Source organism: Pectinophora gossypiella, chromosome 13 (genome assembly GCF_024362695.1).
Source record: "Pectinophora gossypiella chromosome 13, ilPecGoss1.1, whole genome shotgun sequence".
In the NCBI taxonomy this organism is placed as follows: Eukaryota; Metazoa; Arthropoda; class Insecta; order Lepidoptera; family Gelechiidae; genus Pectinophora; species Pectinophora gossypiella.
Window position 1 is genome coordinate 15,500,662 of NC_065416.1, and position 14,773 is coordinate 15,515,434.

General features: G+C 33.0%; 1 protein-coding gene across 1 annotated transcript; it reads left to right on the forward strand.

Annotated features, from left to right (window-relative positions):
* The first annotated feature begins 958 nt into the window (after window positions 1-958).
* LOC126372036 (uncharacterized) lies at window positions 959-4,768 on the forward strand. Its single transcript, XM_050017538.1, has 3 exons — window positions 959-1,025; window positions 2,841-4,154; window positions 4,647-4,768. The coding sequence occupies exons 2-3, from the start codon at window positions 2,852-2,854 to the stop codon at window positions 4,766-4,768; spliced, it is 1,425 nt and encodes a 474-aa protein (XP_049873495.1). The 5' UTR covers window positions 959-1,025; window positions 2,841-2,851.
* Window positions 4,769-14,773: the final 10,005 nt, after the last annotated feature.

A 14,773-nucleotide genomic window follows, 5' to 3' on the forward strand; every position in this document is an offset into this window, starting at 1 on the left:
TGCAAAATATAAGTTAAATACTAACAATTAGTGATGGGCAGGGAAAGAAAAAATTGGGTGGGAAAGAAAAAATATCGGGAAAATATGGGAAAATAAAATAAACACCCGAAAAATTCCCGAAACATGGGAAAATATTTTTTAATTATAAAATAAAATAAAATGTAGGTATCTTTTAGCACGGAATTTTGACAGATATGAGTAATGATCGGAGTTTGAATGCTGTTTCAGACGATATCACGAATATGGGTATGACGATATCCCCGGGATTACGGTAAATGCAGTACGGCTTGAAAAAAACAGTTAATATTATTGTAACGATTTACAAATAAAAAGTTATGGTCATCTTTTAAAGTTCAACAGAAAATAATTAAAACGTTCCAATCATGAAACCGATTTAATGTTCAGAATGAAAATAGCCCAATTAAAAAAAAATAACCTAATGTCTTTTTACAAAAAAAAACGTCTACTTAAAGCCGTTATTACATTATCCGGTCCTGCAGGCTAGATGCGTCAAGGTCACGGTAGTTGCCATGGATACTCCCCACCAACTCCCGTTTGCCTGCCGGACCGGGTAATGTAATAACCACTTAAAAAACATATTTTCGTGTGGGTTTTTCAAGTACATTCTCAGCGGATATTAATAGATATTAACCGTTTCACTCTCACGGAGCGGCACCATTCGCCAGCCCATGAGTGCGAAAGAAAAAGCATGCGTTACTTCCGCATGCAAGAGAAATAAACAGTGGTAATGCGCATCGGCGGCATCTTCAAAGAAGTGCATCAGGTACAAATTACAATAGCGATAAGTACCTTTTATCTCTTTCTATTAGCTAGTGAGGCTTTTATGTGTTGCTCTATGTGTCATTCGCTTACTTCGGTTTGTCGAGTGCTCTTGTTTTTGTGACTTTTGTGCGATCGATTCTATCTATGGGATTTTTTTGGATTTCTTTACATGTGACATTTTGGCTTGGATACACGGACTTCGATTTTTGCAAGTGAACTAGTTTAAAAAGAATTAATTTCAGGTGAGTCTATTTCATTATTTTAAAATTTCTTTAAAAACGCGCATGTAGAATATCTATGCAAAATTAAGCAAAAAGCTTTTTCCATTATATACCATTGATCATGTTCATTAGTTTCGTATAGAGAATATTTTTGCTAATTTTTACAAATTTCAGTCATAACTTAGTTCACACGAAAATGTGTAGAAGTTTTGTTGTATTTACTTAACATATCTCAATTTCGATAATTTTGTGAAGTTTTGACGCCATTTCTTCTCTTTCCATTTGCGCGCGTACTGCTAATTCAACCAGACATACCACTGTAGTAGTTTTTCACAAAGATGTCAAATATTTGATTCAAATAGTTGGAAATCGTATTGATTTTTTCCTCGCCAATGTGTTGAATAATAATATCGTATAAAACGCATGAGCAATGGTCATTATCATTACACTTTCAGCTCTATTACGCCCTGAAATCCAGCCTCGACTTTTTTTTCTTCTGGCTTTCTCGGTTAGCGATGCGCCAATGACAAATCTTGAGTGATTCTGGTCTTCAAAAAATTATTGTAATTACCAATGATTGGAATATAGGTGCTATTTCAGACGATATAAATAATATGGATATGACGATATATCCCCGGGATTACGGTAACTGATTCCGGTTTTTCATTACACTCGAAAATAATATGAGTATTAAATAGCTGTTTCATTTACTTAATCAACAAAAACAATTTTGTGACAATATTGGGTAAAAATCATTATCATTCAGCATTCTACTAATATTCTTATATCCATAACCAAAGTACCAATTCCCGAGAATTTTGCGTCATAGTAGAGTACCGATTTCCGGACTTTTCCGAAATTTTTGGCTCTATATTATATCTGATTTTTGTCACCACTGATAATGATATCGTAGACGTGATTTGATTATTCTCGGTTGAACTTCTGAAGAGTTTTCTTATACTATCTGACGCGGGCCGTCTTATGATCGTCGGAAGGCAAATGCTGGATCCAACGGCAAATTTGTTTTCTCACACCAAGCACCTCATGCAATATCTTTTGAATGGTTGTCCCAGAGATGCCTAATAACACCTCTATCTCTCGATATGTCACATGACGATCTTTGAGCATTTGTTGTCTCACAGCAACGATGTTATCTTCAATGAAGGCGGATTTTGGACGTCCTTCACGAGATTTGTCACTAAGTGTGGTTGGTATGTCCACCGTGGAATTCCAAATACCAGTTCTATGGTCCGCCGATATGGGACTTCATCATGGAATACAGATTAACTTATCTGATCAACTCATCGAGACGCTGAAGTCGCATTAGGCCTCTTCGAAAGATAAAGAAAATTATTGCACGGAGATTTTCCTTAGTAAGATTAATTTTCGTACGTGACCTGACAGATTCAAACCAACGCTGTGACTAAAAAAAATGCATTAATCCTAATGCTTTCAATTGGTTTGATATTCGAAATTCCTTCATAATTTTGAACAAACCACAATCACGCAATAAGAAGAAATCGACCTTATTATTACTGTATTTTGATCATTATTTGTTATCGTGATTGACAAAAAAAAAATTGTTGCCAGTTGCGCTCACAAACCATTAATAATAAGGTCTATTATTCCACATCCATATCTATTTCAGATTGGGCAGAGGTCACAGAAATCCACTTACTATGATACTAAATTTTACTTCTGCTTCTTCCACTCTCATCAAAATCTTCACACATTCTTGCCGGTTTAGAGTACTCTTGGCTTGACTTTTCTTTAAAACATCAAAACTATCTAAGCATACTTTTTCAATTTTAATATTGTTTTTTTTCTTTATTATAGATTAACTGAGAATGGGTAGACGTAAAGATAAAGAAACTTGGAGAGAATATACCCGCGGACCAGGAAAATCTGTAGTATGCAATCATTGTAGAAAAAGCTACAAATTTGCAAATGTCAGTAAAATGAGAACTCATCTTGAGAATTGTGCTAAATGCCCGCTGGACATTAGACAAGCTTTGAGTCTCAAAAATGGGGACCAACAAGATGAAAATAGAGATCCTCTAAGTTGTATTAGCAGCCAAAATATGCCATCGTCGAATTCTGAAAGCCTAAAAGAAATTCATTCTAAACAAAACGAAGATGAATATGACTCGCCGGTTTTATTATTTACCATTACAGAAGCTGCAAGAACCAAACTAAATGAAAAATTGTCCAAAGCAATTTATGTCACAGGCGCACCACTCTCTATGACAGAGCATCCGTTGTGGAAAGATTTTTTTAATGACCTCCAACCTATGTATAAAATGCCAACCAGGAAAAATCTCTCAACCACTCTTCTCGAGAAAACATACACCGACATGAAAGAGGAAATGAATGAAATTCTTGCAGCTGCCAACGATTTACATCTTCAATGTGATGGATGGAGTAACATACGAAATGAAGGAATAATAAATTTCATCATATCAAGACCTGAACCGGCGTTCGTTAAATTTCTGAATACAGAAGACAACCGGCACACATCTGATTATATATCCCAAGAAGTTATAAAAATCATGGAAGAATATGGACAACATAAATTTTTTGTTCTTATTGGGGATAACGCTAAAAATATGCAATTGGCATTTAAGAAAGTTCTCGATATATATCCTCATGTGATACCCTTGGGCTGTGTAGCACACGGGCTCCATTTACTGTGCCAAGATTTTATTAAATGTAACTCAGTCAATAGTTTTAGCGCTTCTGTGACTAATATCATAAAAAGTATAAAAAACAGCCAATTGTTATGTACGTTGTATAACAAAATAGTACAAGAGAAACACTGTGGTGAACAACTTAAGCTTCCATGTAAAACGAGATGGGGTAGTAATGCAACTTCTTTAGAGAGCTTTAAGAAATCTAAATCGTGTCTTCAAGCATTGGCTGTTCATGAAAAATCAGTTCTTACAAGAGACACTAAATCTGCTTTACTTGAAGAAGAATTTTGGGTTAAAATTGATAATGCCATTGAAATTTTGAAGCCATGCTCAGACTGGATAAAAAAAATTGAAGGAAATGATTGCAATATTCACAAAGTTTATAAAGTTTTTACAAACATTGAAACTGCAATCCTCACTTCTACAATCATAGATAATGATGAAAAAAAAGAATTATTAAGTAAAATCGACAGCCGAAAGCAATTTTGTATCAGACCAATCCACTTGGCTGCAAATTTACTAGATCCTAGATCCCATGGTCACGAATTAAACCAAGAAGAAGAAATACAAGCAATTGAATTCATAAATAAGGTGGCCAGAGACCTAAACTTAAATGTCATGACTGATCTTGCTCATTACAAGGCAAAAGATGGAATCTTGTGGGGTAAAAGTTTTGTTTGGACATCGGCAGCTGAACTGCATCCCATTACGTGGTGGAAAGGTGTATGTTCGTCCAGCATACTGAGTAAGGTTGCTATTAGAATTTTGAGCGCTCCATCAACATCCGCGGCCACTGAAAGATCCTTCAGCACCTTTAATTTTATTCACCACAAAAAACGAAATCGTCTTACAACAGATAGAGCAGGGAAAATAGCGTACATTTCGCATAATTGGAATTTATATTCCAATATTCATCAAAGTGACGATGAAACCAGTGGCTCTAATTCCGAAGATAAATCTGAAACCACCCCAGCTTCACCAAGACCAGGACCTAGTTCAGAAAGACCAGGACCAGGACCTAGTTCAGAAAGTCAGTTGGAATATTTTATGGTTACTGATTCAGAGTCAGACTAGTTGATTATTGGAGCATTAATGTTAAACTTTGTTTTGTAATTGATTTACCCACTTTGCTTATTTATGATTATAGATAACTGTATTTTGTTAGATTTGATTTATATTAGAGGTGATGAAAATAAACCTAATTAGCACATATCATAATTCTTTTATTCTGCTATTACAAGAGCTTTCTTGAATAAAGTTGGTGTAATAAGTAAGCTTTTCATACTAATATTATAAGAGGAAAGATTAGTATGATTGTATTAAATTAACTGAAAAACTACTGGAACGATGTCATTGCAGCTCCTAGTTAGGTATTTTATTTTGTTTAGGTACTTATATTGTGTTTTGTTTTGTTTTACTTTTTAGGTTTGCTTATGTTTTGTTTTTGGTTTTGTTTTATATTTTTTATTTTGTTTACATAATTATTATGTGGTATTCTCATCTCCGTCAACTGTCTTTTCTCTATCTGTGGTAGCTTGTAATTAGCCTTTATTTATTATTAAGGTTTTCATTGTGTAAATAATGCTGTAAGCTCCCCGAATAAAAAAAAAAAATGTTGTACAATAGGTATTACTGGAAATTTGTCAAACTAAAAAAATAATAATACCTATATCCAATTATTGTAGTTATGTCACTATAACTCATCATTTTCCTGCCCTTATCCGTGGGGTCGGCACAACATGTATTCCTCTTCCATTCATTTATGTCACTATAACTATTTTTTATATTTTAAAAGTTGACAAAATTTGACCAGGATATCGACAACTTTGAATTAATCCTTATTTTAATAAATAATTTCGTATTCAACTCTGTTTAAATACATGTAGATTACTTTTGAATTCTTAAATCGAACATTCCATTCAAAATATATTACGAATTTAAGTTTTAAGAGTTCATACGACACGAAAATAAATTGGGCATAAGTAGGCATACATTATTTTAAATGGTCTTTGTTGGAAATCCTTACTTTTAATACAAATATATGCGATAAAAAATATTTTCCCTTGAAATGGGAATTTTTCGGGTTTTTTCCCTCAGAATTGGGAAAATTCCCAAAACGCGGGAATTTTCCGGGTAAGAACCCAACACTACTAACAATAGTTTCATAAGTCACTTCTTACTAACATAATATGGATGTATTTTTTTGATCCGAAATAAACAATTTATTATTTATTTATTTATTAGGTACATCAGGGGTTATGGTGGGCGAGTCTCATATCCCTGATTTAAACGCGACAAGAACCCGTTATTATGTGTTTTAATTACAGTTCTTTTATTGTTGTAGGCGAGTTTTAAGTTTATTAAATAACAATTTGTTTGGGGTTTTAAATCGGTTGTTGTATATCTATAGTCTGGGGTGTCCGGGTTGTATTAATTCTGATTTTGTATGTTTGATGAGATTGAACCAAAGTACAATCATGGTTGTTAATTATAAATTGAAAATAAACTTATAAGTATGCATAGCTTGTTTGTTAGATTTGTGAGTCTGCTCACCCCAAACGGGACGACAGGCGTGAGTTGTGTATTACCAACAACTTTCCCAAAGCCTCCAGCTATGTTTGACGGCGGTACAATGGTCTGGTGTAATGAAACAATACTGAATAACAACGAACAGTAATCAGCGCGATAAACGAAGTAGGGCGCGCTGTATAGGGTCCAATAGGTACCTACTGTTACACCAAGAAAGTAATCGCACATAACGTACACTCATGAGCAATAATCATGTACATTTTATTAGAACCCTCTCGCAAGAACCTCTTGTAGATGGTGTTCGGATTTTAAAAAGACATTCGGTAAAATGTGTTAGGGTTCGTAATGTTTATTTTATTTTTTAATTATTATTAGATTATATAACTTAATAACAGACGGAATAAAGTCGTGACACAGATTCACGACTTTATTATTTTTAATTTGGAACTGGCATATTATTTAATTTGTTTTTATTTTTATTTATTTTTCGAACGGGAACGTTTTCCCGCCTTTTTAAAAGGCGGTGACGGGAATTTGGTTCGGTTGCGGTAATCTGTTATGAAGAGTTGGAGAGTTAACACTGTTTATGAAAATATAACATTATTCAAGAGAATCGCTGAATTGTTTGATTACGACGAGCACCTTTCTACCTGAGAGCAGTAGTATTATCACAGATGTGTTAAAGTTTAAAGTTTTCGTTTCGTTCTCACTAACACCTTGTATTATATTTTCGATTAATTAATGTAAGTACCCGAGTAATGAGAAAATAGGTCGCCATACTGTGAATGTGGTCACCCGGATCAAACCATATCTCACATAGTGAACGAGTGCCCTCTGCACCGGTTCCCAGGTGGTATAGCCGGGCTGCATTGTGTGACGGATGCGGCAGAGACTTGGTTAGGGGAGCTTCAACTGGATATATGATCCACACAGGATATTTTATTTTTGTCTGCCATACGCAATAATAATAATGAGAAAAAATGTAATTATCACGTTAAAGTATTACAGCGCCACCTATATTATTTTTTGGGGAAAATGGCCTGGTCAGTCATCATTCTTTGAAATCATTTCATGACCTGGAAGGCCTCATTCGCGGGCGGGGAGAGGCGGAGAATAGAATCGCGTGAATAACAGCTTTTCAATTTTTAAAGCATAATAAAAAATGTAGAAAAAATATTCGGCAAAACTTGACACGAAAGATGTAGTATTAGGTACTTACCAAACAGTTCCACCTCAGCAAATGTCAAAGCTTTCAGTTCAACGATTAGCGATTTAGGAGATATTGTGTGACACACTTTGTTCCTTTTTTACTTCAGAAATCATTATTATGTCTTCCATTGTACTGTGTTCATTCAAATAAATGATCTATCTATCTGTCTATCTCTTACACAAAAACTGGCAAGCTGAAACAATTCAAAACACTAAGTAGTTAACTTAGAATAGAATAGAATAACTTTATTACCAAAACAGTGCAGTACAATAGTAAAGAAGATAAAGATAAGTATACAAATCAAAAATACACTGCCAGGGAAATGGGACTGACTCAGCATGTTGTTGCGAAGGGTAGTAGAAATACCACTCTTAGCAAAACTGATATTTTGCCAGTACCAAAGTTACGCTTATAAATACTTTGAACTATCGTGCCAACAAAAAAGTGTTGGGATTTGCTTACAATAAATAGGAAAATAAGCAAATATAATTATGAAGAAAATATATGAATTACGGGATTACGAAAAATATTAAAAGTTTATACTTTTAGTTAAGTTTTGACTTATGTCAAAACTTAACCCAATCATTCGTAACATGAATAACAATTAGCTATTTGACAGTTGTAACAATACATTATTAAATATGTTGGATATGGTAGTTTAAATCATTTCACGATAATTATTCATTAGTTTTTTTTTTTTAATTAAGATCATTTCAATATATTTTATTTTTACAAAATAAGAATGCCATTTTTATCTGTGTATTACAAGATCCAAAACACGGGCGGCCATGATTGAGCTTCGTGTGACGTCACATATCACAAAATAAAAAAACTATCTGTTAGGTTTCAAGTTATAATGTTTGACAGTTTCTTTGTTTATTGAAATATGACGTCACTGAGCAAAATATCACATGACCAACAGTTTTCGCGCGAAATTGGAAAATAATGAAGAAAAATAGTTTTTTTTTTCTATTATATAAAGCTTTTTCGAGAAAATAAAATATTTTAAAAGGTATAAAATAAGCGTTTGTATCTTTTTTTTATTTTTATCCGAAACCTGTCAAGTAGCCAATTATAATTAGCAGTAGGTGAACTGAAACAACATGGTTAGGTATTTAGATATTTATTTTCAATAGTCAATAAATTCTACTAACATTAACTTTATTGTTCTTAGCGTGAATTCCTAAATAAATAACACTCTGATAGGTCCAACCGCGCGATACCACTAGTGTTTCATATACAGTATGTTGCGAAGGCATTTTTAATATTCCCTTAACGATTATGAAGGTAGCCAAATGACCAAAACTTTAGGAAAGTACACGTAGTTTTTTTTACAATTTTGGCAACACTGAGTTTAAATGAAAACTCCATTGATTGATATCCCAAGATAAATCAAATAAAATCTTGGTTAAGTTCAAAGGACTTGCATCCAGGCCAAAACCTAAAAAAATATATTGGATTGTTTTAATGTACTTCTTTAAAGTAGTTTTTTACTGGGCTCTATTTTTTTATAAAATTAAGTAATTTTACCTCAAGAAATATACTGTTTATTCGACACTTAGTAACAACTTATAGATTGCTCATTCAATCACAACGCTCTAGTTACAAATACAACTTTATTAACAATATTTCAATCGAAAAAAAATATATAACTTTTATTTTAAGCTACAAAAATTCTAAGGTTTGGATAGCGGGAAAAACGAGCGTGTAATATTATTAATATTACAATAATCTGTTTTATTTTAAACTCTTAACTTTGTATATTTATTAAATAAATAGGTGTGGTTACATTTTACCATCCATTGATGTATAATTATGCTACTATTTCTCATTAGTGTAACTTTAGGCGAAGTTTTATAATTAAGTTTGTTTTCTTAATTGAAAATCTACTTTTTAAACTTTTTTCCTTTTTAGCATGACGTAGTTTGCGTGTGCCACTGTGTTACATTATTTTTAATCTATAGTCGGTATTATTATTTAAATGAGATTTTAATCTGCAAAAAAATCAAAAGATAAAAAAAATAATTAAATGGTCTAATAACCAGAACTGCAATATTTTTTAAAAAAAACAAAGAGATAATTAATTTAGACCAAGTTTTTCTTTCTCAGAGTCTAGTTTTTATATTTTTCAGTCACCCTTCCTACGTCTAGAAAGAAACCGAAAGGTTTACAGCCATCGTAAATCATAGCCTACGATAATGTGATCAAACGGCCAGGCAACGTCGCACGTTGCGCTATCAGCACGCACGCAGCGGCAACGTCGCTTTCGTAACCCTGAAAACTGTTACTGAGCTTAATATTTCTTTTTTAAATGCGAATGCATTTGAAATTGCATAATCTTGACAAATTCTGAATACAAGACAGTAAGCCGTTATATCGCTTAATAATCGCAAAAATAACCACATTCTACCGCCAATGTTAAATTTAAATTGAGTTTTAAAGAAAACAGGTCATGATTCACATTTTAGTCAGCCTAATTGCAATTTTTTTTTTGTAAAAAACAAGATAAATCTCGCATATCGTATTAACTAGCCTATTGGCTTACTTATCGCGTCGCATGCGATATGCGGGCAGCCAGCTACGGCTACTAATCATGCTAACCAAAATAAATGTAAAATCACTCAACAGATCTTGGCACCCTGTTTATAGAGTAAATAATTTATTTAAATATTTTGCTTCTTATTTGAGCTATACTTCTATGAATGAGCCTGAATAGACCACGCAGACTGGTAAAATAGAAGATATTTACAAAAATGTCCTTAAAATACGGAATTTACTGAAGAAAGATCCATTTTTTTGACATAAGTTTGACAGTTCTCAATGTTGCCATCTAGTGAGCGTTTAATGTTATTTTTTCTTTTTAATAATTTAAGTAGTATATTTATTTTTTAACACAAAGTAATCACTACATTACCTGCCAAGGTCGAAAATACGGCTTTAATTTGTTCTCTAGCTCTACGCTTACACCAAGATTAGCCATGCACTAAATCAGATCAGATCACTGCGGGCAGGATTAAAAAAAAATATATTTACCCCATAAAAAATTCTTTGTGACGTACGACGTTTCTCTTTCATAGAAAACCAACCAAAAAAGTTTTAGACGAAGCCATTAAAGAAAATTTTTTTTTTTTTTATTATTATTGAAATATGGGACCCGCAGATCTATCAAGTGCATGGCCAAGTGAAGGCGGGAAGACACATGATAGTACCTGGTACACTTGCCATCTCCTGCGCACGGTAGACAATAATCGCCGTTAGAAGAAATACGATAAAACTAAAAGTAAAACAATCAATAGTTATCTATTGCACATAGGATCTTCCAATTATAAATACAGGGTGTTAGTGACATCGTAACGAAAACTTTGAGGGATGATTCAGGCCATTATTCTGAGTTGATATCAAGTGGAATTTTCCGTCGCAAAATTATGGAATGGAAAATAATTTAAAAAAACACAAAAATGTTCATGAATTTTCCGACAGGAAATTCCACTTAATATCAACTCAGAATCATGGTCTGATCCATCCCCCTCAGTATTCGTTACAGTGTCACTAACACCCATACCTACTTGTATGGCTACCTGTATGTACTTGTACGGGGTGTAAGTGACATCGTAACGAATATTGAGGGGGCTCATTTAGCTCATTATTCTGAGTTAATATCAAGTGGAATTTTCGATCGCAAAAGTATAGAATTGAAAATAATTAAAAAAAGATTAAAAAAAAACATGAATTTTGCGACGGAAAATTCCACTTGATTTTAGCTCAGAATCATGGTCTGAATCATCCCCCTCAGTATTCGTTACGATGTCACTAACACCCTGTATACAATCCTCTAGCGGCGATCGCGCATGCAAAGAGTTTGTATGCAAAAAGTATGTACATTCCCGCCTCCATTTTTTCTTTAACATTTTCTACTCACTTTCTAGTCTACATAACATAACATAAACAGCCTATATATGTCCCCCTGCTGGGCACAGGGCTCCCCTCAACCAAGCGGAGAGTGTATGAAGCATACTCCACCACGCTGCTCTACTGCGGGTTGGTAGAGGTGCTTTTTAGTTTTTTTTAGTCTACATAAATGTAATATTCTGCCTAAACAATATTTTAAGTAGATAAATACTTTATACCTTTATTTATTCTAAATATTATGTTATACTATTCTCAGCACAGGGATCTTAAACAAGTATTTATGTACAATATTCCACTATTCAAAGTTAATAAAAAAAAACAGTAATAAATTGGTACTAATTAACTGTTACAGTAACCGTATATATTCAATTTTCTATTATGTACTAAATATTCGATTTTAGGAATTAAATTCGAAAGTTTTACTTATGTAAGAAAGAACTGTGTAACTTTACTTAGACATTTATAACATAAAGAAGGCTCTACACAACCTATATTTTTTTTATATAATAATCAGTAGGTATTTATATTGCATGAAACTTATCTGACGATTTGATTTTCCAATATTTTATACCGCAGTAATGCGCAGGTACTTAGTTCACAATGCAATCACTACATAGTATAAAACAAAGTCGCTTTTTCTGTCCCTATATCCCTAGGTACGCTTAAATCATTAAAACTACGGATTTTGATGTGGTTTTCTTCAATATATAGAGTGATTCAAGAGAAAGGTTTATATGTATAATAACATCCATTAAATAGTGGAGAAATACTGTTATTTTTGAGGTTTTTGATGTGATATCCGAAGCCGGGGCGGGTCGCTAGTTGAGAATAAAGTCGTGAGCTTGTTTATATTTTTACGTAGCCAAGAATGTCTATGAAACCCTATGCTTCTGTCCTTCTCTCTCACGCAGACCCGCCATTTGTCAGAGCGAGATAATGACAGCGCACGCGGAGGAATCGTCGAGGCGGTCGGAATGCGGTCACACTCCCGCTCTTTATCTTGCTCTAGCAAATGACGGGTCTGAATGACAGAAAAGGATAGAAACATAGGCATAAGTAGAGCCTTCCTTATGGTCCGCTATCGATATTGAGTCAGCATATATGTAAAAAAATCTATCTGTCCATAATTTTCGGTTACTAAAGTATTTTTTAACAATCATTTTATTAAAATAAGTGTCAAAAGTTCCTTAAAGCGAAACCTTAGATAACATAACATAGCATCACGCCCATGCCCCCCGTAAGGGTAGGCAGATATATATTTAATACGCCCACTCGTCCATGTAATAGGGGGCCAGCCATTGCCATTAACCGGGCACAAATAACAGACAAAAATGAAACTACTCAAACGATTCAATAGAAAAATTTTGAGGTTTAGAATCCGACCCGGGACTCAAACCGGAGACACTACATTATTGTATAGATAGATTATTGACGGCCGCAAGTCGATGACGTAATAGGAAGTATTATTTTTAAATTACATTATTTCCTTGTAATAAAAATAAATCATATTGGCTCTTAAGCGTCTACATAAACGGTTTACAATTCGTTTCGTATAAAAAAACAAGGTGCTATTTCTTTGTAGGTATCTGCATTCTTCTTGACTGTGTAATACATACACATTTATTAGTCAGAACTCAATCAATACGTCCCAATACGTCCCACAGCAATCTAAAACACATTAATTAGAAAATAATTGATTAAATCCACTATTAAGCGGATATGTGGTGAAATAAGCATTTTCACAACGCCATAAGACTCAATGTTTATTAACGATCGTCTGAATGTAACGAGGTAACGATGTTGCGTTCTGAAATTTGATAATCGTAATTAGTACTTTTGTTTATCTGCTTAGATTTTCTTTTTGAATAGCACTGCAACCGTTCTGATTACAAAGAATAGTCAGCCACGTACAAACAATAACCTACGTACACTTACGCCATTTCTGCATTGACTATTATTTAAAAAGTATGCTATTCGAAATTGCATAATGGGATGTAGGTATAGAATATAGATTAAAATTGACTCTACATAGAATCTGATCATTAAAAGATGAAACTTTTTAGTTTTTTTGGCCTAAATGTGACAGGCCAAAACCCGCCAAAAACTACTAAACTTTTTTTTTAATTTAAAACTATCTGACAACCTGAATAGTAATAACTTATACATATTTTTTCACTATAATTATTTATATAAATTCCAAGCGATTTTTTGAGAAAAATACGTTTTATATTATATTTCCGATATCCTTTTTATGATCCGCAGCTATTTACAATATTCCATGGCTGAAAAAATATGCGAGTTTCTTTTTATATACATACTATATTGGCAATGTCTTCCTAATATACATCCTCAAATATTGAGATACTTTCATCACGCTCTATTAGTAAGCTATCTGTTAAACCATTATTCAGGCAGATACATAGATAATTATCATTTTAAAAATAATAAATATTATGAAATATAAAAGTAATAAATATTATTAAATACTTATAAATAAACTTTATTTTTATAAAGGGATATGTAGATATTTATAGTCTTTGTATATATTTTTACTGAATAATGGAATAACTATGCGATGAAGTCGTAATATCCCGGAAGTATTATTATTTTTAATAACATATAATATTTACGGATATAAGAAATAAATCATTATTATGATACAAAACCGTCTAATTTTTAACAGCGATTGAAGTTGAATAGTATAAAATACTTATTTTACCAAAATAAAAATATGTCACTTCAAACAAGACTGTATAGGCCAAAACCTACACCTGGTATTTAAAAAAAAATATCTTCCACCATATTACGACCGCATACTTTCAAAACTTTTGTACCAACTCTTTGTATTTACTTACTTTACAAAACCCTGAGCAAACCTTTTGGCTATTGTTTCATCTATATTCGTTACATTCTATGCATTGTTCGATATTACATGTCGTAGTTTCTTAATACAATCAGTTTAATAATAGTATTTTATGCAACAGTTGTATAAGAAGGGTCAAAAAATGCGAGTGGCGTGAGTTGCGATGTGAGCCTTGGCGAACATCGCAATAAGAGACGCCACGAGCATTTTTTGACCTAGTTATACAACGTTGCATACAATACTTTTTCTACGACGACGTAATTTTAAACGAAACACAAAAATTTTCCAATTTATTTTCCAACGCGCGGGAAAATGGCGGCAAATGTATACTTTTTTTTTATAGTATATCTATGGCACCAAACAAAGTAAAGGTGCCAGTTTCCAGGTCAAAAAAAAAAAACAACAACAATGCTTTTTTGGCGACATTATAGTACAGTTACACTTTGTAAACAATGCTTTTATAGGCCATAGAGCGTACACTTTTTCAAAGAGTTTAATTATGTATGTACTTATATTAGACTTTTTGGTTATTTAAATGCCAGATTAAAGTAGAGGAGTAGAAAAAATA

Coding starts and splice junctions, on each gene's coding strand:
- LOC126372036 (XM_050017538.1), top strand. CDS start 2,852: ATGGGTAGACGTAAAGATAAAGAAACTTGGAGAGAATATACCCGCGGA. Junction 4,155..4,646: donor TGAAAAAAAAGAATTATTAA/GTAAAATCGACA, acceptor CTAATTCCGAAG/ATAAATCTGAAACCACCCCA.